This window comes from Cyclospora cayetanensis, unplaced genomic scaffold (genome assembly GCF_002999335.1).
Source record: "Cyclospora cayetanensis isolate NF1_C8 unplaced genomic scaffold, CcayRef3 CcayRef3_contig_3, whole genome shotgun sequence".
NCBI classification, from domain to species: domain Eukaryota; phylum Apicomplexa; class Conoidasida; order Eucoccidiorida; family Eimeriidae; genus Cyclospora; species Cyclospora cayetanensis.
This window is the reverse complement of record NW_020312258.1, coordinates 156,671-184,580: the sequence shown is the minus strand read 5'-3', so window position 1 is coordinate 184,580 and position 27,910 is coordinate 156,671. Positions and strand designations below refer to the sequence as shown.

Below are 27,910 nucleotides of genomic sequence, written 5' to 3'. Positions count from 1 at the left end.
ATGAACATTTCATTGCACTGCCCTAGGCCTCCGGGACCGCCGTCAGCCAAATGCACCTTCGTGTGGCCCCCTTCACGAAGACTGCGGCGGTGTTGCGGAGAGAGTAGCGCTAGGGGCCTCTTCTCAACGACAGCAGTTGCGGGCTGAAGGCCCCCGATGCAACTATAGGCTTCGACGCCTCTGCCGCGTCCTTACCCAAGAGCTGCCTGCGCTGTATTTGCGCGCTGCGAGCAAGCAAGGTTCTGCAGCGAGAAGCTCTGAGGCGGTCGCCAAGCGCACGAACCCTCTACCCCCTATGGCTGTTATGCCTCCTGCTCTGACTGCATGAACCGTGAGTATGTCGCCGGAAGTGCAGTCTCAGGAGGTCAGAGCAGGTAAATGAAATAAGCATTTTGGGATATTTTAAACAACGGCGGAAGGTGTATCCCAACAGGTTAAGGTAGCCATTCATTGGCGGCAAGGGCCCCCCTTTAAGGACTGCCTACCTACGCAGGCAAGAGACCGCTGCTGCCTCCCAGGGAGACACAGGCCTGGCAGACTGCAGCGCACACAAGTTTTAGAGCGGTTCTGCAGCTTCCAATGAGTTAGAAACCATCAAGCAACAAAGAAAAACAGCACCAGGGAGATACAAGGCAGCTGCTACAGCATGTATGGCCTGCCGTGGCTGCTGCTCGATGTGGCGGCCATCACCGCCGTTCAGAGGCTGTGACCGTGCAACTGACCATTTCCCGCTGCTCTTGGTGCATTTTCTGTTTAGAATGCTGATGACGCATCATTTTCGTCAGTGTATCAGCAGTTGGCTTGAATAAAAACCGCTGGAGACACTAGGTGCAGAAATCTCTGGGCTCAACTCGCAGCGGTACCACTGCTTTAAAGGGGCCCGCCCGCCCTGTTGCCCCCTAACAGGTAAGTATATTCGCGTCTATGGCCGAATAATCTGGGTATCCTTCGCGTTAAATTGGTGACAATAAAGCTGAAACTGACTCACCCCCTGTATCTGCTTCTGTAGGGGAAGCATGTATAGCCCTGAACCCTGATCAGTTCTCCAAAAACAGGCAAGGTGCGCCCAACTCACAAAACTTTTGTCGAGCAACGGTGCACTGCACCCCACACGATATACCTTCAGCCTCAAAATTCCAGGCTTCACAGAATAAAACTCATCTGCGTGCCAGAGTTGCCGCCAGCTGGAGCCACACCGTAGATCGTGTGACATCGCAGCACGGCCTTTCAAGGCTCGCTGCCACACTCAGGAGCAGCCTCAAGGTGCATTCCCCTCCGTGCGAGTGCAGTAAGAGGCCTCCGAATCATTCATATGAGATCGTTTAGAGTCTCTAATTGGCGAGCCTGCATGCAGGGACACATCCATACAGTTGCTAGGAGACAGGGGCTCACATCTTAGGTCTGTAACCCCCCTGAACAGGGATTCGTGGTATCATTTGCGGTCGCTCGCTTTGGTTGAAAGCTACCCATTACACAAGAGCTAGCGTAGATGCTTGGCTACACAAATCGTGGCTGAGGTGGGCGACTTCATATTGCATAACGCTGCTATGTACAGAGGGGAAAACGGGCTGACACGGTTGCATAACCCGTTTGTGTTCTTCTCGCTAGCGTCTTTATTGTATGTGCGTCATTCGATCTGAAGGGAGCAACTCTGCTGCACATCCCAGTTGATCCTGTCTAGTTTCATGGAGTGTTCGATCCGGACAAGGCTCCATTTCCCCCGTAGTACCTGCAGACGCACTCAGGTCGTGCTGCATGCTATCACCAACGTGCGCGGTAGCGCCGCTATCTCATAGCGTAGTAGTTGGCCCTAAAAAAACGAATACAGCAACGTTCGAAGAGGCGGCATTCCTATAGGATGGCCCCGCCTAATCGTATAAGGTACGTAGCAGTATACACCCCCAAAACAATACTCCGCCGAGCCTTCAGCACACATCCGGAAAGCCTGAAGCTACGCTGAAGGTCGGCTTGTGAGCAGCTTGCGCTGCGGAAGGAAGAATATGCGGCCAGCTTGGCCGAAGAGGAGGCCCGCATGCACTACAGCTATCGCCACTATCAGCATGAGGCTCCAGAAGGGTAGCATGTCCAGCGCGCACAAGGTCGCTGTGAAGCTTAACGGCCGGGATGCCACTAAGTATCCCCCAGGGAAGCCTGCAGGGCTTGCAGCAGTCTCAGCGCAGACAGCCGGGAAGGCAGAAGGGTCCGCGGCTCGAGAGGCAGAGTGCGGAGACAGGCGGTGCGGCAGCAGGTACAGCAGGACGATGGCACTCAGCAAAGGGAAGAGGCCCAGCAGGTCAAGAGTCAAGGCTAAAGCGAACAAAAACCTGCATGCCTCCACGACCAGCACGGACTTGCCCTCTGCGGGCGAGACATCATTGTCCTCGTCTGTCAGGGTCAACTTCTCGAAGTCACCCCACAGAGACGACGGGGAGGAAGTGGCGTGGCTGCTCAGGGTGGAGCCGAAGGCAGAGCCCTTTACGAGATAGCCTTCTGTTTTAACAGACGTGTCGTGCTTCCACGCCTCAAGTTTACACCGACTCACGGCAACGGCGCACATCATGGGGGGTTCCGGAGGGACATAACCGCTGCAGCAATCTGAGAGGCCCTCCGCGCCGTCTCCGCTTCCTCCATCGCCATCAATCGCACTCGGATCAGCGGCCTTACGCGATCGTTCCGCGCGCTCTACATGCACGTGCTCCGGAAACACCCAGAACACTTCTTTAGGCCTGTCTTCCCCCTGTTTGGAATCTGCCATTTCAGCCTTTTCCCTAATACTCGGCCGAAGAAGAGAGCTCGCGGTATCTCCTTCGCTAACCGGCGAAGAATCTAAGAAGCCCACCGAAAAGGCACTAACGCTATCTTCTTCTAGGGCGTTCTCAACCCACATAGGGTTGCTTCCAAAGCACGTGTCCTGATACGTGAGCAGCTTTTCAAACTCGCGGCACCAGGCAGCGAAAAACATCTGCGCGCGCATCATCAAAATCCGCATCCAAAAGCGGGCCGGTTAAATCCACGCGCTTCTACGTCGCCTCTTTCGGCGAGTTCCTGTAGCATCTCGCATGCGATTGGCTGGGCTTAAGCAGCGAATACCGCACTTGCTTACTGTGCCTGACACGCGCTAGAGAATTCCTTACCTCGCGCAGATGCGGCATCTCCACCATATCCTTGAACCGATAGTGTAGCGCGGTCTGAAGCTGCTGGTCTGTAGCTACGTCTCTGAAAGTGCAGTTTGCGTTGCAGTGCTCCGCCGCGCTGACAAGCTGCGAGGACTGCTGGCAGTCCGTGGAAGGCCCGTGCCCCTCTTGCTGCTTGTGGTGGTGTGGCTGGATAGGAATGGCATAATGCTGAAGCGTCGAAGGGCTGGGTGTGGAATGCAAATCGAAGAGGTCCTCTGCAGGCATGCACGCGAGCGCGCGTGGATCGGCGCGGGGGTATAGCGTAACATCCTCGGGCTTCCACAGCTCCTCGGGGTTTTTCCTGTGCGTCGCCTTCTTTCCTTCGTCCTGCTGAAATAGAGAGTCAAAGCTGCTCCATTTGATGCTGGTATCTGATACTTGCCTGTAGCCGCAGTGGCTGGAAATGGCTGAATAGCTTAAAGCGGATCCAGCTTCTTCTGGGTGCCCCTCGCACGTAGGCTGTGCGCTTTCTGAAGTGAGCTCATATGCCTTTTTTTCTGCAGTCTTACTTCGTGCACCTTCAACCTCAGCATACCGAAGACCAACTAGGCGCTCATACCATGAGTATATACACTGCTTCCTCTTCAGGATCATGGCATTGTAGGCTGGTGGATCGAGCTGGGATGGCAGTGCTCTTTGCTTTCGGCTCTTGAGGACTCGAAAGGCCAAGGAAGAATATTGAGTGCGCCTCCGTGCTAGCGCCTCGGAGCTCCCGCCGTCGCCTCCTCCTCCTCCCCGCTGCAGTTGTGGATCGGCGAACAGAAGCTTGAGGCCCCTACATGCAGAACTGGTCTTAGCGGAGCCCGCAGCGTCGCGCGGCGTCTTGAGCTGGGAGTATAAGCGGCAGGACCTTGCGCTTTTTTCTTGCGCCTGCTGGGGGTTGGAAAGGCCTAGCCTGGGAGTGCGCATTCCGTCGAAAAAGATAAAGCACGGACTCGTCGGAGAGCTTTGCGGCGAATCCGCAGACTGCTGCCCAGCGTGTTGCCTGATCCACCGATAGGGGCTAGCGCGGACCAGGAGAGACACCACGCTTTCCGACAGCGTGATTGCAGCATCCGTCTTCCTTCTCGAGCCAGCGGTCTCGCTTGCAGCACCTGCCGATTCTTCTTCATGGGTAGAAGAAGGCGCCACGTCCACTCCTTCGCTGGAAACTCCGTAGGCGAAGGCGAGGAGGGCAGGGGCCTCCTCCAATGCGCTTCCGTTCGGTCGCGTGCCGGAGGCGGAGAGAGCCGCCAACCGGGATTCAGACAGCGAGCTCCCTTGAAGTCGCGTCGACAAGGACCTCTCTTTCGATTTTTCGCCAGTAATGGGCTCAGAGGACTGCAATGTTCCCGCCCTCCTCAGAGCGGCAGCAGCTTGAAGCGCGTCGCTGCTGCCGGTGAAGCGCCAGCCAGCCTCGGGAAGCCCTTCCCGAGCTTTGCCCTCAGATGCCGCCTGCTCTTCTGCCTGCATCAGGCTGTGCATATCCAAGGCGAAAACGGACTTGCGGGATGCGGAGGCAAAGGGCAGCGTCCCATGCGTTAGCCGACAGTGGACGTCTCTGCATCCCTCCGCGTGCTGCCGGTGCAGTTGGATGGCGCCTTTCAGCGAGGGGCAGGGATGAAGCTGCTGGGGGATTCTGCCTTCAAGGGTTGCAGTGGCGTAGTGTGCATAAAAGCGCTTTCTTGGCAAGGGCAGCTCCCAAGGCGTTCTCCTACGCCCAGCACCTGACGCCGCTGCAGCGTGAGCCTCCTCTGAGGCTGCCTCCGGAGCTTCGCTGCACAGGCTTCTGCGCGGCTCGTTATGGCAGCCAGTGCTGGAGGACACCCCGTCGACTCCCTCCTCGCCTATCACCCGGAGACGGCCTTCTCCCACCTGGGAACCTGAGGACGTTTCGAGGAGCGCAAGTGGAGATGGAGACGCAGCATCGTCCTCCGACGCATGGCCTTCCGGTCCTGTTTCATCAAGCCTCTTGAGTTCTGCTTTCCTGCTCGCTGCCCCTGCCACACTGGGGGAGAGCGCTTCAGCAGGTCGAATTTTCTCCGCCTCCCTTGCCGGGAGCTTCACGGCAGTTCCATGGGTTAGACAGTCCAGGTACCGCAGAAGGATGCTTGGATGCACCAAGAAGAGCTTGAGCATGACGACGCCGATCGATCCGCATGCCCACAAGGCTGTAGCAGCACCGAGTGCCGCTGCAGCCACCAAGAGGACTTGCAAGATCAGGAGGACGCAGCAGGCCGCCGCTGCGGGCACCAAGGCGCACATTGCAGCAGCGAGGTGCACGCCTTTCGTTGAGCCTCGAGGAACAAGCCGGTTCTGCAGGCGAACAAATAGGTCTGCGGCAAAGAGACACCGGAGGCTGCAGCGCCGCAGTAGGCCCCTTGCTGGCTTCGAGCTGGCGCCACCGCTGTCGGAGTTCGCGGCGAGGTGAACGATGCGCGCGGCCTGTGAGGCTGCCCAAGAGATGGTGGACCTCAGATGACGGCTGCAACAAATGCCGAAGCCTGCACTAGGAACAACAACGGAGAGGATTAAGAGAGCTACCGCTGCATAGGGCGTAGCTCCCAGCTGCTGCTCAAAGCCTTGCGCTGCCGCAGCCAGAAACACCGCCAGCGAAATCCTGGACGCGTAGTCGTACAGCGACAGGCAAACAACGCAGGGCCCCAGAGTCCAGCAGAGCAATCGCCGATAGGCCTGCACGGCGAGCAACTTCGACTTATCCCGCAACTTCTCGACACGGAGAGGAGAAGACGTGGGGAAAACTGTCTCCTTCGCAGGGTCTGTCGGGACGCCCAGTGAAAGCGGCTGGTCGTCATCGCCGTCAGCGTTCTTCTGCTCCGCTTCCGGATCTTCACTCGGGAGCGCGAAGAGCGCGCTATGACTCAGGGGCCTCGAGGCTACACCACGCATGCGCAACAGAGGCAGAAGAAGCGTTTGATGCGAAAACAGGACAGCCACACCACGCCCATTTTTCTGCATGCAGAAAAAAGCCCGCAATCCCCAAATAACGCACCTTCCAGGAGCTTCGCCAAAGCTGTGTGGCCAAAAACACAGGCGACATCTAGGGCTGTCAAAGACCTCTGCAACGCAGGGCAGTGTAAGGCCGCACGGAACCAATAGCCGGAAACCAATAGCTACTGCCTGCTAGGCTGCACTCCTCGCACCATCTCCAGGGAGCACTTGAAGTCTAGGAACAGATGCGTCTTTCTCTATGTGCGCTTTTCTACTGAGACAGGACGCCGAATGCCGATGCAGTTAATACGGAGACACACCGCAGGCACCCCAAACTACGGGCTGGGATGCTTCAGGGAAGTCTCCAGAAGAGCAAAGTGCATGGAGCGACCTACGAAATCACGGTCTTCAAGACTGCCACCGGCCATCAAGAGTCTCTCAACAATTTGCTTGCTACCCCTTCTACAGGCCCAATGCATCGGAGTCCAGCCAGTAGCATCCACACCCCGAGGATCGGCGCCTTGCTGCAGCAGGAATTCCACAGTCTCGAGGTGCCCAGCTTCGGTGGCGTAGTGCAGGGGCGTCATGTACCCGAAGCCTGGTCCGAGGATGTCGAGAGCTGAAAACTGCTTCAGAAGCCTTCTAATCAGCTCCGTTTGACCCAACGAAGCCAAGATGTGCAGAACCGTGTTGCCCTTCTGCAAACACCACCCACTACAGACAAGGATCGAAGAGGATCCGCGCAAAACCTGCTGCACCCGCCGCGCCATTCAGCGAGCGCGAAGTTTGCCAGTCCGTTAGCAGCAATAAGCGGAAAACAGCAACAGGGCAGAGAGGTATACGTGTTTTCAAGATCCTCTCGTGCTAATAATGCGCACCGCATCTGCCACCTCGACATCAGCCCCGTTGTCGAGGAGCGCCATCATCACAGCCACATGCCGCGGCGAGTCAGCGGACTTCAGCCTACACCGTTTGCAAACACCAAAAGCTTGCTGACAAGGAATTCTGGTTGGTGCGTACTGCCTGCAGTTTGCTTTTCGGATGCTGGGCGGGGTGGGAGTAAGGGCAGCGAGGCGGCCTAGTGGCCTAGAGACTCACGCAGCTAACATCAGCGGGGTCCACGCATTAGAGGCCTCAAGAGGATCCACTGCCGCTTCGTTCTGCGCCAAATACAATACAACACAGCCGACACAGCTCAAAGAAAAGATGCAACGGATGCAGCAAGGTCTGTGTGTTCCAGAAACCCGCACACGCAGTGGAAGGAGACACCCAGAGATGTAGAAATGTGCCATGTGTTGGAATCCTTCATTTTTACAAAAACTATGGGGCTCATGGCCTAGCTTGGCTGAGACGTGCCTGCAGAAGGAGCTTCACTATCTCGGTGTGTCCATTTCTGGCAGCCAAATGGAGGGGGGAGCGGTGACTATCTGCATTGCAGGCAAAGTTTGGGGTTGCCCCAGATTCCAGCAGCTCCTTCACTTCGTTGACGTTTCCATCTTTGCACGCCTTGCAGAGCTTGATGGTCAGCATCGTCGCGTGCTATAGGAATGCACGCGTAAGCGTACAGGAGCGGGAAAATTCATGGAGAAGCTAATAATCAGTGTTGCTGAAAAACTATGCAAAAAGGCCTTCGGGCAGCCCGATGGGCCTTTATGAAGAGTGGTCCACTTCAGAGAACCCTCGATGCTGGAATCCGAGCGAATGCTTGATGCATGCGAATTCCTGGTGCTTCATCGTGTGCTTTTAGCAGCAGGAGGGGTTGAGCTTCCGTGGAAGCCCGTTTGAAAAAGGAGGTGGGCTAGAGGAAATCTTCTTGAAGCTCGATTAATCTGGCGTCTTTTAATTTTGCATCGTTCCTGCATCCAGAAAAGTGGTGATTACAAGCCTGCGTCCCCCCGGGGTGTCCACCACCACCGAAGCCGCTTTTGGAATTGCTCGAAAAAAGCAATCCCTGTAGATATTCTTGGCAAGCTTATCATGCATGTGACAAAATAGCATTTAAACAGGGGTAGAGTCAACGAAATTGTGCAAGACTGGGATGCTCTCTAGGTCGTACTGGTCTTGTTCAAGGTCGGTGGTGGGCGCAAGGCCGCCAGCAGTTTGCGATCGCGTTCCGATTCAAATTTACTCGTGAGGTGATGTAGTTGAAACTTTCATTGGTGGAAAAAGGTTTTGAGCTATTGGTCACCAGAATTGACGTGGTGATGAAGCAGAAGCATGCGAGGGGCCCTCACGCTCTGTCGGCTGCGGCAGCTGGGCATTGCAATGGGCTGCCGAAACGGGCTTGAACTAGACATGAGCCTGCGCGATCAAATTTGCCGAAACTGCCCCGAGACGGAATTCCCTGACGCTGTGCTGTTCGCAAAAATTTGATGCTTGTGTCGAGATCTCAGTTCATCCATGCGGTCGCTGTCTGCTGGTACTGCGGAGGGAACCCGCGAGTCCGTTGGCCCTCTACGCTGCATGCTGCATTTCCCCTCCTGAAATCAAAGTAGCCTCCTTAATCCAGCAACGAGCATTCGTTCTGGAAAACGCACGAGCCCAGGGGAGTGGCGCCGCAGGAGGGCAACGCGAGAAAGCATGGGTCAATGCGTGCCGCTCCGGCCTGGCAGCTTCCTGTAGTGGAAGATGAACGATGGAAACCGGTGAGCCTGCCTTTCTTCTCCCTGAGTTTCTGCTGGTTTTCTTGCGGTATTCACGACAGCGCTGAGGGCAGTCCAATTGCTGCTTGCTCTTAGCCTTCTTAGTCTCGAACAATTCCTACCTGATGGCTGCTGGCGCAGGGAGAAGGCGAAAGCGACAGCCGCAGCCTTGCTCAAGGATGAGAGCTTTGTTATCAAGTATCCAGCCCTAGCTCGGGCCCTCAAAGAGTCTGTGGAGCCGTCCGAAGAACCTGGAGGCAGCAGCTCACCGACTGCCGCCGCTGTGCATGCAGAACCCTCCCCAGCTGCAGAGCCATCTCTGCAGCGATCCGGCAATGGCATGCATGCGACCGCTCAGCAGCTGAATGGAAGCGGCTTTTCTCCCTTGGCAAGTCCAGAAGTGTCTTCCACTGTACTCCTACCCGGCCCCGCGGCACAGAAGCCACAGTTGCCCCTCAATCCCACGTCCTCTTCTCCTGCAGCCTCGCCGCCTCTGAGCGGCAGCACCTCGAAATTTCCAGAGCCGACGCAGCAGGCGTCATCACCTGTGCACCTCGCGCAGAGTCACCCCTCGAGAGATCCGCAGGGAGGAGAGGCGGCAGAGACACGGACGGGCCATGTCACGGACGATGCCCTCCCCGCGGCAGCCTCTGGCATCGCCTCCCCCACAGGAGAACCCGCAGAGAAAGTTTTACACCCTCCTGTGCACTATATGAAGCGGTAGGGCTTCTGGAGGAAGGGGGGAGGGGGCCTGCTGGCAACATGCAGCGTGTAGGTACACCGCAAAACAGGGAGGTTAAGGCGGGGCTTGCACGACGACAGGGAGACGTCAGAGCTTGGGTTGATGGCTTTTCGTGCAGGCTGGAGGAGCTGCAACAAGGCTACGTGCAAATCATGCAGCATCGCAACAGCGTGTCACTGCAGTATGAGCTGCTGAGAAAAACCGGCCGCCCCCTTACGGGCGCACGGCTCCCAAGCGCCGTGGCGCTCAGTTCGTCGCCTCCTTTCATGCTGCCCAGCACCTCTGCTCGACCCCTCGTGAAGTCTGTAGCAGATGCGTGGCCGCCAGGCACGATAGAGCAGCAGCAACAGCAACAAGCTCTCCTGCAGCTTCAGCGCATGGGAGCAACTCCGAGCGCTGTCCACCCCTGCATGCCACAAGCGGTCCCCTGGATAGTCAGCGCCGCGACGCACTCCCCCGAGGCAGTCGCTTCCGCCGCAGAGGCGGTCGCTGGCCATGATGGCAGCCTTGCAGAGCGGAGTGCTGCGATTCATCAGCTTCGCCAGCAGCTGCATCCTCACGAAAAGCCTCGTCCAACAATCGACCCTGCAGTCCTCTACGAGAAAGCAGGCATAGACCTAGCCGTGCAGCACCTCAAGGATCGCGCCGAGCGCATGCACGCTCAGAGCCGCGAAATTACGCGGGCTTTAGCGCACAAGAAGCAGCAGGCGGAGCTTGAGGCGCTCAGGGAGAAGAATGCTCACCCCCTGCTGGCCGACGTTACTGCCGAGCAGCAGCGCATAATTGAAGAGCAGCTGCGCTGCATAGACGAGGCACGCTCCCCCTCGTCTAGGCCCCCATCGTTCCGCTGTGCTGCCCTCCTTTCTGACGCGTTTTAGCCTCAAAGTCTCCCCAATGCTTTTCCTTCCCTCCCCCCTGCTGTGAGCATATTAGGGAGGCTCTGAGGCTGTCCATCTTGCTGCTCTGCTGACCCTTCCCGCGGTGCAGGCACGCGATGGAATTGCAGTGGCGCAGGCCGAAGCTGCGCGCATCGAGCTGAGGAGCCGCGATGCCCTTTACCACGCGGCATACGCTGAGGAGTAAGAGACTCTTTCGCACGCAGCGGGCGGAGTAGTTCGGCTGCCTCAATGGCGTCTTTTGTTTGTAGCGCAGTCGTGAAGTAGGCACGTCTCTTGAGCCGCTGGCCAGCTTCGCCTCTTGGGGTCTCTCGCTGCATGCGATGCTAGGCCTTCCGCAAAGCTGTGTTTACCGTATGCGGACCAGTGCAGATGCCGAGCTGGTGCGGCTGCATGCGGAGCGCATGAAGGACATCACCCGCATTCAAGAGACTAACCCTCTTCCTCAGCAGTGCCATGTTACACGGGCAGTTGCTGAGGGTCTGGAAGATCCTCTGGAAATCATGGCCCAGCGCAACGTCGACTTCAGAGTGGTGAATGGCCGTTTTTTGGGGTGCTTGCACGTGGGGAGGAGTTCGTCAACTGGTTGAAGGGCTGCCTGCCCCCCTGCACAGAGGCAGGACGGTAGCGTCACTATGCAATCGGCGGCTTGTGAAAGCGCGACGCACGTTGGCAAGTGCCTGCTCCGCTCGATGCGGCATCGTTCTTGGACCGTGTAGGCTGCGTGCGGGTGTTATTGTGTGTGCAGCAAAGACTCTCGGCTGCGGCTGCTCAGCTTGCCGTGTCTCGCATGCTCCGTAACTTAGGCTACAGTCAAGAGAGAGAAGATGCCGTGCCTGTGCGGCGCGGAGAAGGCCCCGCCGTCTATAAATCCAAGTGTGAAGGATTGGGGGCTGGGGGGAAATCCTACGGAGGGGAGACAGGGGAGAAGGGGGGGACACGAAGGGAAGGAACGGGGCAGGGTGGGCTGGTTTGAAAAGTGGCGTTCGAAGCCGCGGCGCTTTTTCGGGAGCACCATGGCTGCATTCATTATGAAGCGAACCTCCAGAGAGGCCTGGATGAGAGACAAAGCTGTTGTCGCAAGGCGAAAGCAGCAGCACAAGCTGCTGTTGCTGTCTCTCTCTGGATGAATGGCTGTGTCGGTTCTCTGCGCCCCGCTTCGGACTCGCCTCACAAGAAGGCACGTTCAGACAGACACCTTGTCATGCACTTGCGTGTTTTGATACTTTCGGCGCGGTGTGGCTTCCTCAGGTTCCCGAAGGCCTACCCCGAGCTTGGATATGCAAACGCTTTGCCCGTGAGTCAGCAGGGAAGGCGCGAGCTGTTTCGCAAGGCGCAGCAGAAGGACGGCAAAGTGCCCACGTTTGCAGACTTCGTGGAGGAGGAGACGCAAAGAGAGGCAGTCGGAGAACTGGATGTGTTTTCGGGGCCTGGGAAGCAGCTCATGCTCGCGCAGCAGGAGAAGCGGAAAGAAGACGACGACTGGGCAAGGCTGTGCTTGAGCAAGCTGCACTCGAAGAATATGGCCCTGGAAGAGGCAAAGAGCGCGAGACAGGAAGCGGAGGAAGCCCAACGATCTCTGGAAAGAATGCGCCGTCGCCAAGAGGAACTGGAGGCTGAGCGGGATGCCATGGCTCAGCTAGCTCGAAGACGCGAGAAGGAAGCAGCCCAGGCCCGCGAGGAAGCCGAGCGGCAAGCAGCCGCAGCATCTGCATTAGTACGCAAAGCTCCAAGTCGCTCTCCTACGCTGACTGTGGAAGCAGCAGCCAGAGCTGGGGATCCTGCGCGACGAGGGGCCTCTGCTGCGCTGAGCAGATCTCGCACTGTTTCGCTGTCTCGAGCGTCTTTGTCCCAGGCGGCACGGATTGACGAAAAGCGTCTCCTGGAAGCAGAGAACCTGCAAAACTGTGAAAAGACGATTCAAGACTCTTTTGAGGTGCTGCCCCCGAAGCGTCTGCACGCCGCCATCCCGCAGCAGAGCAGACGCAAGGGCGAGATCTTGAACAACGGTGAGCGAAAGGGCATGCTGCACCTAGCCTCTTTCTCCTTCACGCGCAGCCACCCTTGCCACGATTCAAGCTTCGAAGCGGTATCCTCTGAAGCTGCTCTGGCAAGACACACGACTCCTTCTCGGCGGGAAGCAGTGCGAGGGCCCCTTGTGGCTAGCACGAGCTGTAACGGCACCGGAGAGGATGCTGTCTGCGCTAGAAGGGGCTGCTGCCACCCCTGAACAGGACGCAACAGGAAGAAGCAAACGATGAAGCCTACATGGGCCTGATGCCCTCTGTGTGTTTGTGCATGCGACTTGTGAGCCGACTCGCCGCAGCACTGGCCGAGCGCCTGCCGCCGTATCGATGCGAGGAATTCGTTTTTCTGACTCCTCCAGTGGAAACGACACCTGAGAAGCTCAAACTCTTGTACACACAAATGAAGAAGGTCTTCTCCTCTGGAGAGGTAGGAAGGCTGCCTCAGGCACTCTGGAAAACGTTGAGGGTTGCGGGGGTTCCCATGGCGCGTGGCTGTCACGGGCTGTTTTTTCGCGTTATCGTCGAGCTCAAGCGACAGAAGGATCGTTGTGGCCCTCTAGATGAGGTTCTCTTGCGCATATGTCAGCGCTGCCACCAATCCCGAGCACGCCTTGTGGTGTGCTTTGAGCCACGCAGCTTGGGAGCAGTGAGCACGTGCAGATGATCTACGATTTCTCAGTTGGCTGTTGTCAGGAGTTCGTTCGCAAGGACCCTGCCTCGCAGGTACTGTGTTCTAAGAGAACGGCCCCCGGGGAGCTGCCATTTAGACTCAAGATGTATTTGCCTAACTGGCTGCAAGGCAGGCAGCCACACTACTCTCTCGGCTCGGACTTGCACCGATGCCCCTTTACAATCGGCTAGGACGGCTGCCTGGAATCAGCCTCTTATGTGCGCTGCGTCGCGTGGCGTTCGTTTGCAGGAGTATGCCAATGCGCTGGTACAAGCTCTGCCCTACTACCCCTACCAAATCGATATTCAACGGGCCGGGATCATTGCGCTCCTCAACATCTTTGAATGTAAACAAACAAACCCCTGCTTTCTGCCCTCGGTGTTATGCGGCTAAGGGTGGTGCCCCTGAAAACTCTTTTCTATGCTGCTGTCGACGTGCATGCGTATGCGGATGCACTTGAACGCCGCTGTGGTAGAATTGCGCCTTGCTACGCATGAGGCCCTCCACATAAGGGACCACCCTTCCAGAAAGTATTTATGTAAAGAACCTCGAGGCTAAGGGCTATGGCCTTCTCTTTTCTGCTGCGTTTTTCCATGCCTGCGCGTGTTTTCCCGCTGCGCCTCCGGCCGGCCCTTGAGCACCGCTGTAAAATCCTAATCCAGGACGTCTTGTGAGGCATGCAACGCGATGTCTGTCCTTGCGTGCCGGTGTCTCAGCTTCTAAATTCCAGGAGCATCTCGCACCGCCGCTCTTTGAGGTGTTGACAACCCTCATGGCGATCGACGACAAGGAGCTTCGCGCAGATGTCATTGCAGTGATGGCCGCCGTCATTCGACCCAAGGCAAGCAAGGCCCCATTCGAAGCGCTTTGAACCCTCGAAAAAAAGCATGCGCGCTCAGAACCTTCCCGTTTTTTTCTCGTGTTCAGAGCTACATTTATATCTGTATATACAAACATATACGCAGTTGCAGACTCGTGGAGCGTGCGCTGCGATGGCGAAGGGTTGTTGACGGGGCCTAGCTGCCCGCTGCGGGGGTTGTTTTGGCCGTTTTGCGACTGCATGCAATCCGGCTTACTGTCAGCTGCCTTTGCGACACGGCGCTTGCAGGTCGTCATCAACACCGACCTCGTGGACTTGTTGCTGCAGCAAGTCAATGAGTCGTCCAACAGCGAAGTTGTCGCCTTCTGCATCCACATTTTAATCGTTGCTCGCTCTCCCCACAGAAAAACCGCCCAGTATTCTGCCTTCCTCGCAGTGCTCAGCAAGTGGAAACACGAGCCAGCAGTGCTGACAAGGTGAGCAAGATCTTAATGCACCCGCACGTCGCTGGAGCAGACCGCGGCTACCAAACAATTCCCCAACTTCCAATTCCCCCCACTACCTCAGAACGACCTCCCGCCTCTGCGCTAGGCGCTGGCAAAGCCGCAAATTTTTCGCCAAACGCGCCATCCTTCCACGTGTTGCATGCAAAGATTTCTGCCGATCCAGAATCTCTCGTGCGGCTGCACGCGAATTGCGCTTCCGCGAACGTACAGGGCCTGCCTAGCAATTGACGCTGCAGCACAAAGGGCCCAGCTGGAAGGACTAGCGTCGCACGAAAGAAAGAAGCTTTTAGGCGCTGGTCAGCGTTTGGAGGAAGGTGCGCAATGGGGAGGGGGACAGGGGGGTGGAAGCCAACAAAGCTGCGAAGGGCCCATGCAAACTTCCCAGCTGCGTATGTCTATATAGATATATATAGAGAGAGATATATTGCGTTTTCGCGTTGCCTGCCTCGTGGCTTCGTCCACGTACCGGTTGCTGCTCTGTTGTACATCGGTGCTGCGCTCGCGTCCTATAGAGGAAGATACGCGCAAAAACAAAAAAGCGGCTGTTTAGGGGTGTCAGCAGCAGCACTCTTGTTTTCGTGTAGAGCCCTTCGCCGTTGTTTGTTCGCGTTGGGTGCCTGCCTGGAGCTGCCTTAGCGCCGCGAAGGCGAAGACTAAAGAGTCTTTTTGGGTGCTGTTTCGACAGGCTACAACGACTTGCGGCGGCCTCCCAGCTACAACGAGGTCGTGCAGATCTTAGAGTCGAAAACTCCCAAGTGGATGCCAGATGATGCCAGCGACGTTGACAAGGTGCGTACTGGGAGGCGTCCGATTTCAAAAAACTTTCAGCCGCCGCTGCCAGCCTTTACACCGACAGAAGTGCATGAAAAAGGCCTCCTGGCCCCAGAGTCGACAAAACCTCACGAGAGCTTCGGTGTGCGCATTCCTAGTCTCCGCGGCTGCATTTTTTTCCCGCACTGGGCGACGTTGGTGCTTTTGCAGGTCCTGAATGTCATGAAGCTCAATGCGAACTCTCGAAAATTGCAAGGAGCAGCGTGTCAAGCGATCGCCTCGCTCGCGCGAGCTTCCCTTGAACACTGCCAGCATGTGGCACACACGGTGAGGAGCTGCGCTTCACGACACCCCCCGGCCCTGCAAGAAAGGCGGCGACGCCTCGTTTCTTTTTTTTGCGCTTTAAACGGAGGCTTTATGTGTCCCTGCATTGCGCGTAGAGAGGCAGGGGCCAAGGGTTCAGCCTCTGCATCTACATGCGAGCTCCAAGTCTATCCTACCATTCCTCTACATGCTTAATAGGAGGTTCCACATGCATGCAAATGCATTTGCATGCATGTGGAACCTTTTAACAAGCCGTCCTTTTCGCTCCTTTCGCACATCGCACTCCCTTAGAACCTGCGAGTGTTGCACCGGGCATGCAGAGAGGCCTTCCTGCTCCTGCGCACACTGGCCTCACGCGAACCACAGCACCTACAATGCTTGTCTTTTGTTTCTGAAATTTCAGGCATTTCCTGTGCTGCTCTCGGCCGTCTCCACGCACCCAGAAAGCCAAAGCGTTGCCAGCGGCTTTGCAAACAGTATCGCAATCGTCGGTGGCGTCAAAGCCTGCAGGTGCGTGTCTGCGGAGTGTTACCGTGGTCTGTCCATTCATCTCTCCTCTTTCTTGCTGCAGTGCCACAGGAGCCTGTGCAAAAGCTCGAAGAGAATGCCAGAGGAGAAAAGTGAACCAGCGGCAGCGCGCATCCCAAAAGGGAACCTAGCCTTGGCGTGCAGCCGCTGCCGCTGCTCTATGCCACCCCAGGGAAACTTCTTATCTGGCAGCCATACACCCATGACGTCGAAATTCGCTGCTGCATCGATCAAAGCAGTACCTCGATCGGCGCGATGCCCCTCTAGATTCCTCACGCGCACCATTTTTCCTCTGCTCCCACCCGAACAAACACACCGCTTGCACATCCGTGCCTTTCTTCTGTGCTTCTGTCCCTCCGGTGCAGGAACTGCCTCACTCAAGAGATGATGGAAGAAGTCAACAGGTGTATTCAGCGCCACAGATGTGTTCCAGAGGTCGTCAGCGCCTGTTGCGCTGCACTGACGATCCTCGAAGATTTCTACACTCCCCAGAGCGAAGTAGGAAATGCTCTTTTTGCATTTGTCGGGTTTCCGGAAGTTCGATTACCTGCACAGGCGGCCTAAGGTGCAAGGGGTCACGTTTTCCTAGTCCCCTTTTCGTGCATCCTGACCACTTGCTGGGCAGGCACGGCGGCACGCGGGCTGCTGTTGGAGGATGTGGAGGAAGTTCCTCTCGGGAGGAAAGCACGGCTTGGCTTTTTGAACAGCACTGTGACTTGGTGTTTGTTGACGCTGCGCAGGTCTTCGGCCGTGTGACACTGCACGCTATCATCAGCGCCTTGCAAGACAGCAAAGGCTCAGTTGTCTTGTGCGCTCACATCAATGAATTTATCGCGACCTTCAGTTACCATGTTACGACTCTGGTGAGTTGCTAGGGTGTTGTAGAGAGGGATGGGGCTGCTGCCAAGCACCAGCTGCAGCAGGCTGCTGCAGGCTCACCTCGCACCTCTTCGACTCCAAACACACCAAAACGAAGACACGTGGCAGGATCAGAGTGGCCAAGCCTCAGGTTCCTGTCAGACGCTGGCTTCTGCTGCTGCCTTAGGGCAAGCGTGGCGAATCCGCATAAGAGCTCTAGATCCGTGTCCTCTGCTTGCCTGTCTCTGTCTGTTTGCTTGCTTGTTTCTTTGTCTGTCTGTGTATGTGCGAAAAACGGGGTGTGGTGCCTCCGTGAGGCTATGCGTATTGAAACAGGCGGATGCGAGGAGGAGGGCCGTTGAGCTGGGTGTCATCGAGGCCATCGTTAAGAGCATGACAGCGTGCTCCACAGATCCGCTGGTCAGCACGTTAGAACTTGGTAGAAGCTGGGGAGGCAGGGGAAGAGCCAAGGTGGCTGAGCAGCAGGCCCCCTGTTTTGCAGCGGGAAGGGAGGGACTGGCCTGCTGGCTACTATATCCAACCGGTGCCTCGTATAACGCTGCGGCACACTGCGCTCGTGCAGATGTGTGCCTTTGGCTGTCGGGCAATCTCTCGCCTTGTTTACAAAGAGCCTGACGACTCGAAGATCTACACGGAGCTTCTCAAGATGCGCGCCATGACCACGCTTCTCTTTGTCATGTTCAAGCACGGCAAGGAACCCTGTCTCGCCGAGGACGCCCTCAGGTGTATAGCGAACTGCGCTTCCAACGAGCGATGTGCCGCGGCCATCCTCGAACGCGGTGTCAATGTAATCTGCAAGGTACACGACGCTTCCAACCACAGCCTAACGAGACAAGCATCCCTCCATGTGTGGCTCATGGCTGACTTCTCCGTTGCTTCTCGAGTGCTGACCAGGGGGGTGGAAAGGGGGTGAGAAGGCGTTGCATCTAAGCAGTGCCTCACGCCTTCCGCTTTTCGTGATCTCCCATGCCGCTCGTGTGCTCCGGCTGCAGCGCCCTCTTATGAGCTGCAGCGGCCACCGTCAGTTCGCGCCTTAGGAACCAGAAGGCCCTTTCTTCAGCCCATTTTGGGGGGGGAGGCGGGGAGGGAGCGGTGAAGGGGGGAAAGGTTCTCGTGATGTATCCTTGCGAGTGGCATGCTTGGCTCTGCATCAGGTGCTCTTTGCTGCGAGGGCTCTCATGAGCGTCGATCTCTGGGCCTTCTTACCCACGCGCACTGGAGCCGGAACCCCACATGCCTTTCATTTTCGATCTCGTCTGACTGTGTTTCGCTGCAGGTGGTGTCTGAACACTCCGACAACATGGAAGTTGTAGCCCAGGGCTGCCGCTGCCTTTGGCTGCTCTCGTCTCAGCCGGGACTGCAGCAGATGACGCTGAATCGCGGCGTGCTCTTGATAGAGCACGCAGCGGCCAAATACTCCTCCTCAGGTGACTCCAAGCGGCTCGTGATGGAGTTCCTGCTGCGCATTCTCAAGGGGGAAGGCGTTTCGCGCCAGACCGTTGACCCTCTCTGGGATGCCGGGCTGGACTTTGTACGGAGCTCCGATCAAGTTCCCCCGCCCAGCATAGACAGGGCAGCCGGCAGACAGCATGCGCGGCAGCCAGCCATGGGAGCTTTAGCCAGGCAAATGACAGCAGCTGCCCATGCTCCGCCTAGCCCTAGGGGAATCGGCCCGTTTCATATGTAACCCAATAATTTTTTCGTGGCACTCATATCACGCCCTGGCAGCCCTGCATACCTGCGAGGGTGACGTTTCCCATGTACCTACACAGCGCTTAACGGCTTAGTCTAAAGCCTAGCACAGATACGCGCACGCACACCACACAATAAAAGTGCAGCGGCTACACACACGCGGTGTCTCAACATCGACACGAAGGTGCGCTGCGCCACGCACACAGCGATAGTCACTTCCAGGGAAAATGCGCTTTTACGGAAGCACGAGGTAGAGCGCCTCGTGCAGCCTTGATAGATACTGAAGTCTGCAATCGGTGCACGGCGCCGGGAGCAGTCAGTCTGGCACATTGTTCGCAGACATTGCAGTGTCTCGGACCTTAAAAAACTGCGCAGCCTGTACAAAACTTATTGAGAGGATCTCTTCTTTCAATAATAGGAGCACTACCGGCCGCTATTTCCGAGCCGTTTTCATTCCCTAGAGGAACCGCTTTTGTCCCCCCGCACAACTCTATCTCCTAAACCCCACATCTGCTAGCAGCAGGCACGCACTCGTGTTGCACTCAAAATGGCAGGTCTTTGGGGCAAAGCTCTGAGCCGCAGGTGTACACTGCGTAACTGCCCGAGTCCCTTGGGATCACTATTGGCATCACTCGGCCTCCACAGTCAAGCCGCCACCAGCTACAAATTGGCGAAACTCGAGAAGACGTCACGTGCGCTGCACAGCATCCACGAGACCTCTTCCCAAAGCACGGATGCCTCCCATGAGCATAACGGGGCTGACAATCGCCATGAAGGAGCGTTCTCCTACTACTGGCGAGGAACCTGCTTCTGATGGCTTCCCTTTCTCTGCAGCCGCCTCCACACAAGCCCCTTGAGAGTCCCAGGAAGGGGACACAAGAAGGCTCGGAGAACTGGCCGTGGGCTGCAAGGCTCTGCAGAGTAACGTTCCAGGGGGAATCTTGAGGGCTGCTATCGCCGGAAGGCCTCCTCCCAGTTGCTGCGCTTGCACGAAGTCCAGTCCCAGAATAAAAGTATTCGGAAAGGCCTGGAAGAGTTTTCGGAGGAAGCGCAGCATTAAATAGCGGCGTGCGCACGCCTTTGTACCCACAGCTCTTCGGAAGAGATCGTCGAGGACCGCGCAGGTTTCTGGGGAAGTAGCCGAAAGGCTTAGACCCCCTGCTTCAAGGTACATCGCAATGTCTGCATCGGCTTCTTGCTGCAGAAGGCTGGCGAGGAGAGGGTTTTTTGGGGACGACGGTGATTCCCCATTGAACTGCAAATTTGCAAAGCGTCGCTTCTTCTGCGGCGCAGGGGCGGTCTCCCTCCCTGCGGGGGCCAAAGCCAGAGGGTCTCGAAACCTTAGGATAAGGTCAAACTGACTCAAATCCGCGGCAAAGAGGCCGTTCCACGTTGGATCCTGCAAGCGTCTCCCAGAAACAAGGCTCAGAGCCAGTATCCTTTGGTAGCCATCTCTGCAAACGCCACCCAAAATCCACAGCAGAAACAAGTCCTCGCAAACCCGCCAGGTGCAGATGTCATGCATGACTCTCTGTCGGCTCCCCAGACATATAAGTAAGACCGGAGATCTAATGGTCTATCCACCCCCATGCTTCAGGAACGACGAAGGCGCAACCCATCTCGCCTTCTCTATTCCTTCATCTACCCTGCAGACCCAATGGAACGCACCGGGCACATCCAAGTAAGCGGCGGAAACACGGGGGCTCTGGCCGCGGGATGATGAAGCCATGGGGATCTAGTAGGGATTGCACTGCGGGAAATTGATGGAAGCTGCGTAACCAGAAACACATGCAGCAGACATGGCACCTGCATGAGCTACCCCATGCTCCTTTTGTTGATTTTACCTCGATCGTCCGGCCTCTGAATTCTGCCAGACCCCTAGAAGCTCGTCCTAAGCACGCGTTCTTCAATGCAACAGATAGCCAAAACCAGAACCACCACCAAAAGACTGCTTGCACAGAGGGACGCCCCGCCGAAGCAGCATACCGAGAAAACTGCTCCGTCGGCTCCTTCCCTAGTTGCCCGTATATTTTCCGCCCACTCGCTGACTGCAGTCATTCTCTACCATAGTCAACGTAGCCAGCTGCAGAGGGCAGCGGGCCCTACGGCAGGAGGCGGCATCGGCCACTTACTGCTCAAAAGACACTTGCATTTTCTGGCGCTGCTCCTCTGCTAACGGGGCGGTGGCATCGAAAGTCACCACCAGCGCATTCCGATCCCAGTCAAAGGTGCTCACAAAATGAAGAAAACTGAGCACGAGAGAGGCAGCATGCGGAACAAAAACTCGCGTCACACAAAGTCCTGCGCAGCTAGCTGCCAACCTGCTGCAGCGAAAACGGCCCCAGCAGCATCTCAACCGCAACAACAAAAGCTGCACGGACTAAGGCATTTATAGCCAACTCGAAAAAATTATATTCCCCACGAAAACGGCCGTGAAACGCCTTGCTTTGCTGCGTCGCCTTTCTGTATTGCTTACCGCAAGAACGCCACATGCGGGCTTTGTGGCGCATCCCCGTACCCAGCGCTCAGGAAGTCTACGAAGAGGAAGACCATCACATGCTCCGCAAAGTGTACCGCCCCCACAACCAGCTGAGAGCTAAGCCATGAGACGGCCAGGCGCACCGCTCCTGCGGAAAAGCAGAGCAGTACCCAATCTGGTATCCTTGCTAGAGTTGCCGCACAGAGGCCAACAGGTGCAGCCGTTGTTTCCGTGCACCCCCAGTGCACAAGGCGGAAAGAACCTGAGTATCGAGCCGTCGGTGGGACGATAAACGGATGGAAATTCGAGGAAAAGTACTCGCGCTTCCAACTTCTGAAGAGCTCCGGCCTGCGGCAGCACTAGTGCATACATACCTGCAAAGGCCGTGTGCTTGAGTGTCACGCTATGCAGAAGAGCCGACACCTGAGGCCCCCACCAGAGGGTGCGTAGCTGCATCAGAGAATCCTGGTGCATCGGCGGACTAGCTGCGTATAATAGCGCGACGTCCTCTTGCAACAGGAGTTCACATGCCATCTTAGCGTCCCCCCTCTCCTCGCGGATGGTGCCACTGCCGCCAGTTGTGCTCATTCGGCCGGAGCCTCCAGTTGCACCCAAAGACTTCGCTAGCTGCGATGTGATGGGCTTAAGGGAGAAGTCCGTAAAGATGTTGGCTTCCTCCATTACTTCGTTGGGATGGAAAATCCGAATTCTAAAGATGAATCCCTGGAAGTGAACATCTAGGTGCGAATCCATCACGTCGCTGGAGACGGAGTAATCCCGCAACAGCTCTTCACTGCAGCGCAGGCACCCCAGCAAATGGTATCCGATGAAGCCTCTTCGGTACCCACAGTGGCCAATACGTCCTTGCCCCCCCCCCAATTCCCCTTCCCGCCAAAGCATCCCTCACGCGCAGCCCCTCCTCGCAAACCGCCGCGCTATTCCGCTTTCCCCCCATGTGGCGCAGTTGGGTGTAGAAGCCAAGCACAGCGCTAGGCGTCTGGCCGAAAAATGCAAGACCAGCTAAAGGGCCACCGCACTGTCTCAAACACGGCTGCGCAGCCTAAAAGGCAGGCCCCTGTGCTGTGCAACATGCGCTGGAGTGTTCAGCCGCTAGGGAAGTAAGGGCGTAGCAAAGTCACGAACTACCACAATCGCGTTGTTGCAAGGGGCGCAAAGGCTGGGGGGACTTAGTGTCGTGAATCGGCATACTGCATGGCAACAAGGAAGGCCGTCTTGAGCCGACAAACTGCCAGGCGCTCTACTGGCCACTTGCCCGAATCTTCAAACTGCACCACCACGGAGTGCACGGTGGGTGTAGCACCTGCTTGGCAAGCGCAACTCGCACAGAACCCAGAGCGACAGCCTTTAGAGGAGGGCAACAGAAACGAGACATTCGTCTGGCTATGCCAAGGCTGCGCGGTAGTAGGAAAGCCTTCTAAAGGGCACTGCTAGAGGCTGCAACGCCCTCCAGTGAAGGCACAGCCAGCCTGTGGGACCTCCCGCAAAACACTTGGGCGGACTGCTTACCCTGTGCCTGCTCAGGTTCCCAAATGTTTGTCGCCACGACTTCGGTGTGTCGCAAGGCAGCGTCTGAGTGCCAGACTTGCTTGATGGTCAGCGGGACAGAGCTCAGAGCACACAGCACGTTCTTTAGCTCGGCAAACGCCTGTGTGCGAAGGACAACATTTAGAGGAGCATGCACTTCAAGTAGGCACAACGCAAGCGCACGCGCCAAGCACACCCTTCGCCGGCTGGACGCGCAGCAACAAGCGCAACCCCGAGCGCCAGCACCGGGAGATTCCACAGCCCTCCAGTGGTCAGCAGCGATGCTCGAGGACGCTAACACGAGCACAACAGCACCAGCGGCCTTCGCAGCCCTCAACGCATACGCTGGCAGGCGCAACTCGGGAGGACGCACTCGGATGAGAGCCTTCTGCCTTTCAGACAAAGGCCCGACAGCACCCAGAGGGCTGCAGTCTATTTCCAGATTCGGGTACGGCACTGCCTGCCTCGTGGTCTTTGTCTTTGTCTCTGCCTTTGGCCAGGAAGCCGAATACGAACAGAGAGCTTCTGCGTGGTGCTGCAACACAGTGCGCGCGATCTGTGCACATGGAGACTGCGACCATGCAGTTTTGGCCGATGCCAGCTCCAGAGCCACACGGCCCTCCGAGGCCTTAAAAGCTTCCCACAAGACACAATGCAGCATACGCCCATCCTGAAACCGCCGGACGTCGCAACGGGAGCCCCAGAATTGCCTGCACCGCCACACACACCACACCAACGGCAAAGATCAGGAGGCATCACGAGCTGGGAGTGCGAGGGGATTCGTGCAGCCCTCTCGTGATCGCCCGAGGTCATTCTAGCGGCAGCAAAAGCACACGCAGCGCCCAGCCTTCATGCCATGCAGTTGGAGGGGTCTGCCGCTGCCAAGCCCTCCGCTCCTGGCAATCATCAAGGCAGTCTCTGCCCCTTCCTCGATGAGTGCCTCGTCGAGGAAGGAGGGCCCCCTTAGGGGCCCCTAGAAGTCCCCGCGGGGGCACAGCATTTCGCCTTAGCTGTGGCACTCTCAGCTGCTGTCTGGGGCGTCGTTTAGGCGCTAAATACACTGCGTCTAAATTCTCCTACTTGAAGCTTTCGGTGGATACGGCGCGTGGAGTCCTTGACACCACCTCCGAGGTATCCACGACCTGAGGCCCCCTGTCCAGCAACCGCGCTGAAGCCTTTCCGTTCAGTGTTACGCTAACCAACAGGCCCACGGGGCAAGTGTCTGCCGAGTCTCCTGCAGACGCACCGCAGCAACGCACGACAGCCTGCCCTTGAAAAGAACAGCTTTTCTGCAGCACAGCAGCAGCATAGCCTCCATCGACCGACTGCCCGGTGGCCGAAAGTGATTGCTATTTCGCAAAGACACGGCACACCGTAAGGCGAACCCTCCCTGAAGTAAACCGAATACATAGAAGTGGCCGCGGCACCCGCGCACACGCTTTTCGTGGCGCACGCCAGCGTTGCCAGAAGCTCAAGCGGCTGCCCAACCCCCTCAAGGGAGACGCCAGCTCTGTGCGCATGCGCTTTTTCTGCACCTCACGCAGTTACGGCTACTGCGCCCCAAGCCCGAATCCATCCCAAGGAGATGTGCGATACACTGCAGCGCGGCGCGCGTGCAGCAGCAGCCATCGGCGCATGCGACTTCCTCGCGAGTCCAGAGAGGCCTTTCTTCTCACCCGTCTGCAAAGATTCCTTCGTAGAGCTGGCCGGTGGGAAGCGGACGCGGACAGTCTGCAGCCGGTCGCTCAGCCCTCGCAACAACAACCGGCCGATAGTTGCAGCTCCCAGAAACGCCACGCCTGTCTCCCACTTAGGGGGATCGATGTGTGCGGCCTTCTCGGTGGGCATCCCTTCATCCTCCACGGACCCCCCTTGGCCGTGGTAACGCTGATTCGGCACTGCAGGCTCGTAGTTGGCCACTGGAAAAGACGTTTCCAGGTGATAGGCTTCGCCACGGGGCGGCAGCGACGGCAGTCTAACCCACATGTCCGACTTGAGCAACAGCTCTTCCTGCTGATCTCCAAACAGCGCCATGAAAGGATCCTCCAGGGATTGCAGCGCGGCCAAGCTGCTGCGCGCCTCCTGCTGCAGCTCCTGAAAAACACATCGCCCTCTAGCCGCGCAAATCCAAGTTTCCAGCAAAAGAGACGCAGCTGTGCCGGCCACCCACATAAAAAGGCTGCGGGGAGCACCCTCCCGGACGCAAGGCTTTACAAAGCACCTTGGCGTCATATATATATAGAGCCTCAGCCCTTTCTGCACTCCCCACAGCTCCCCTCGTCCCTCCGACCATCCCAAAAGGCGTCGCGTTTCTGGGAACTCTCGCGCCACAACAGGCGCTAGCCCCAGAGGCCCCGTGTGCGCCAAAAGTCCTTTGCAGAATGCATGCCAGGCTTCGCGGAAAGCTGCCTCCAGGGCATGGGCTCTACAGCTGCGTGACACGTTCCCCCACTTGCAGCAACAGCTCTAGCTCACCTGTATGTGCAGCTGCGCGCGCCACAAGATGTTGAACGCCTTATCCTGAGAATCAAAGAGAATAGCGTCTTCCACAAACCCAACACACAGTTCCAGACGGGCCGATTGCTGCGTGGCTACAGGGGCATCCTCCGCGTTCGCTAAGCCTGCCGTGGCGTCCGCAGCATCGTTTCTAGCCTGCACAGCGGCTTCCAGTTGCGCTCTCGCGGCCTCTGACAGCTCAGCCTTGGGGGTCGCTGCTTCCTCGCCAAAGCAGTAATAGTGCTCTCTAAAGTCGGCCGAGGCCAGGAACGACAGCGCCATGCGAAGGAGCTGCACCGGAGACGCCACCCGCGCTGCACCCCCAGACGCCCGGCAAATATGTCCGAGTACCAGAGACAGCGTGAAGCCGCAGACGCCTGAAGCACGCACCAACCACCTTACATTGAGCATGCAGAACACACTCAGCAGCTTGCAAGAGGGAAGCACAGACTCCATGATGCATCAGACACACGCAGATGCCAAGGCTGGCGGCAGACGTCGCGCCCGTTGCTCACTCGAGCGGTACGCGTGCGGAAGCATGCATGCAATAACGTTTGCGTGAGCGTCGCTCGTGAAAGCTGCATTGAGGTTGGCCTTCGACATTGGGGATGATGCAGTCGTACCTGAGGCGGGATTGAAGGGAGGCGCTCCTGAGGCCAGCAGAGCTCGCCGCTTAGCCCATGCCTTTAGGAGGAGAACCGCATCAGCAAAGGCAGTAAATTCCGCGGTGCAATCTCGAAGCATCTTTGCGTGGCAGAGCAGCCTGCCGCAAGCGCCCACAACAGCAACAGCACCCTTACCCACTCATAGTCTCCCCGTCTCTACGAGGGAAGGCCTGCTTCAACAAAACGCTTGCGCCTCCCCGCGAGCATACCCTGGAAGTACGTGGCTCCCTGCCACGCCACCAAAGTACCCCCTCTGAGCAGACGCACCGAGTATCTTCCAGAACGAGGGCGTTGTAATACGGCGTCGGGGGAAGCGCCTTCACTTGAGCTTCTGTAAGCGTTTCTTCCGCCCCTGCAGAAGGCCCCTTGAGGCTCCGCGTGGCAATTGTTCTGTGCCGCACGGCATTCGCGCCAGGCCTTAGGAATTTCTCTTTAAACAGCCCGCCGGGGCAGCAGGGAAACATGCGAATTTCCCAGGTCTGCAGCTGCCGCAGCAGACGCTTTGAAACTCTTTCGCAGGCATCCTCTGCAGCGCCCGCCTCCGGGCTGTTGTTGCTGCCTGCGTCGTAGGGGACGAATCTGAGGCTGATGAAGGACTTCGTGGCATCAAAACGCCACGGCAAAACAGCTGCCTCCACCCGCAGCGCGTTCCTGCAAGCTTTCGCCCAACACCATCGCTCGGAAAGGTCTGTGGACGACGACGCCAGTTCGGCTACCAGTTGTGCGTGAACTGCATCAACGTAGGCTGCGCGCTTCGCAAGGTACCTGCGATTGCAAACGCAACTAAAAGCTGCCGCTCACTGGACCTTTGGCGCGTGACAGGGAACGTGGCCTACACGAGAAGTTGACAGATGCAAGAAAGGGGACCTGAGCGCTAAAGCGACAAGCTGCGCCTACCTGTAATTCAGGTAATCTCGCCTGTCCAGGGCGGCCTCGGGTAGCTCGAATGCCAAGTCCACGTTTCGCGAAAATCCGGGTGGACCTAGTCCTGCTCCACAGCTGCCTATAAGCTCGACCTTGGAGGGCCTAGTGGCTTCCCATACTGTTGCTGTTGCGTTCGCGTTGCCAGGCAACCGCCCAAAGAGACTAGTGGCCCTCTGAGAACGAAGTTTCCCTGCGAGAGCTTCCGCTGTCGCCGATCCCTCAACTAACGAGACACGTACCGGGCGGAACGACTGGAGCAGGAAGTGTTTCAAGAAAGCAATGAATTCAGAGAGGACGGCTGCAGAGGAGCTTCCTTCGGCCGATTCTGCCCTTGGACAGGGGCAGCGGACAGTGCTAAGTAGCTCTTGCAGCTCCAGCTCTAGCAGACTCAAGTGCGCGTCAGCGGCGCTAGGCCCTGAAGAATGAGCAGTGCCCTTCTCTCGAGAAGCCCGTACGGAGGTCCTCCGTCGGCTGGCTGCCAGCTTTCCCATGCTGTGGCGGCAATTACGGGACAGAGCGCATGCGGAAGGTGGCCAGTGGAAGAATCGACGGAAGTCGGGAGAGGACGCAACAGCGGCCGCAACTCCCGCCTTCGTCAGAGAAACGCGCCGTTAATCCGAGGAAGTCCACATTCAGAGCTGCTGCTGGCAGCCGCAGGCTTGTGAAAGTAGAGGCAATGTCACCCATACACTGTGCCAGTTCCAAAATAGCCCCGCCTACCGCAAGTAAGGGCATGAGACACAACAAGTAACCAAAAAAATATTCACTCTATATATTGCGCGTGGAAAAGCTCGATTCAAGATCAGCTGTGGGGCGGTACCCCGTTTGCATGCCTCAGGGTCTGGAGTCCCTTACACAGTTTGACGGCCCTTCACTGATTAGAACATAACCCAAATTGTACGTTCTTTCTCAATCGCACTCTATTTTGTGAGATAGGATCTGAAGGCCACTAAATGGAACCATTTCCTCATAGGAGCAGGGGCCGGGTCGGCCTCACACCGGTTTTGTGGTTCGAGCCACTGCACGTGGGATAGTTGACAGCACTGAAGACCTTCAACAGACCACAAGAGAGTAATTTCAATGATTACGCATGTTTAGAGATTTTTTGATTCATTAAGCAAACAAAGTCTTTTAGGGATGGGCATTTCAAGGTCGATTGTCTGCTGCGCCTTCATGTGCAGGAAGGTTAACTAGCAA

At 57.2% G+C, this 27,910-nt stretch overlaps 3 protein-coding genes across 3 annotated transcripts; 1 reads left to right on the top strand and 2 right to left on the bottom strand.

Moving 5' to 3' along the window:
- Positions 1-1,613: 1,613 nt before the first annotated feature.
- LOC34620801 lies at positions 1,614-7,637 on the bottom strand. Its single transcript, XM_026338711.1, has 8 exons — positions 7,464-7,637; positions 7,206-7,267; positions 6,986-7,070; positions 6,503-6,805; positions 6,169-6,235; positions 3,135-6,004; positions 1,986-2,962; positions 1,614-1,785 (listed from the first exon to the last, which is right to left on the bottom strand). Exons 1-8 carry the CDS (start codon positions 7,635-7,637, stop codon positions 1,614-1,616), a joined length of 4,710 nt encoding a protein of 1,569 aa, XP_026194496.1.
- A 1,098-nt stretch (positions 7,638-8,735) lies between these two features.
- LOC34620800 lies at positions 8,736-18,967 on the top strand. Its single transcript, XM_026338710.1, has 18 exons — positions 8,736-8,752; positions 8,891-9,006; positions 9,151-9,469; positions 9,610-10,255; positions 10,479-10,570; positions 10,755-10,920; positions 11,136-11,263; positions 11,639-12,396; positions 12,714-12,841; positions 13,051-13,137; positions 14,193-14,380; positions 14,621-14,724; positions 15,096-15,199; positions 16,774-16,896; positions 17,228-17,311; positions 17,475-17,711; positions 18,189-18,274; positions 18,859-18,967. Exons 1-18 carry the CDS (start codon positions 8,736-8,738, stop codon positions 18,965-18,967), a joined length of 3,492 nt encoding a protein of 1,163 aa, XP_026194495.1.
- A 325-nt stretch (positions 18,968-19,292) lies between these two features.
- On the bottom strand, positions 19,293-27,204 carry LOC34620799 (nucleolar protein 6). Its single transcript, XM_026338708.1, has 14 exons — positions 26,687-27,204; positions 26,057-26,554; positions 25,748-25,887; positions 25,104-25,501; positions 24,305-24,722; positions 23,709-23,862; positions 23,002-23,338; positions 22,611-22,749; positions 22,293-22,404; positions 21,458-21,876; positions 21,081-21,231; positions 20,737-20,853; positions 20,273-20,374; positions 19,293-20,058 (listed from the first exon to the last, which is right to left on the bottom strand). Exons 1-14 carry the CDS (start codon positions 27,202-27,204, stop codon positions 19,293-19,295), a joined length of 4,269 nt encoding a protein of 1,422 aa, XP_026194493.1.
- Positions 27,205-27,910: the final 706 nt, after the last annotated feature.

Excerpts from the sequence above, each read along its gene's own strand:
- LOC34620799 (XM_026338708.1), bottom strand. The coding sequence starts at position 27,204 with ATGGGAAAGCTGGCAGCCAGCCGACGGAGGACCTCCGTACGGGCTTCT. Across the intron at positions 26,555-26,686 it reads CGAGATTACCTGAATTACAG|GTACCTTGCGAAGCGCGCAG; the intron begins GTAGGCGCAGCT and ends TTGCAATCGCAG. Across the intron at positions 20,059-20,272 it reads CGCTTACTTGGATGTGCCCG|AGATGGCTACCAAAGGATAC; the intron begins GTGCGTTCCATT and ends TGGCGTTTGCAG.
- LOC34620801 (XM_026338711.1), bottom strand. The coding sequence starts at position 7,637 with ATGCTGACCATCAAGCTCTGCAAGGCGTGCAAAGATGGAAACGTCAAC. Across the intron at positions 6,236-6,502 it reads GTCTTGAAGACCGTGATTTC|AGGTCTTTGACAGCCCTAGA; the intron begins GTAGGTCGCTCC and ends CCTGCGTTGCAG. Across the intron at positions 2,963-3,134 it reads AGATGCCGCATCTGCGCGAG|ATGTTTTTCGCTGCCTGGTG; the intron begins GTAAGGAATTCT and ends ATGCGCGCGCAG.
- LOC34620800 (XM_026338710.1), top strand. Across the intron at positions 10,921-11,135 it reads GCAACGTCGACTTCAGAGTG|CAAAGACTCTCGGCTGCGGC; the intron begins GTGAATGGCCGT and ends TTGTGTGTGCAG. Across the intron at positions 14,725-15,095 it reads TGGTCAGCGTTTGGAGGAAG|GCTACAACGACTTGCGGCGG; the intron begins GTGCGCAATGGG and ends CTGTTTCGACAG.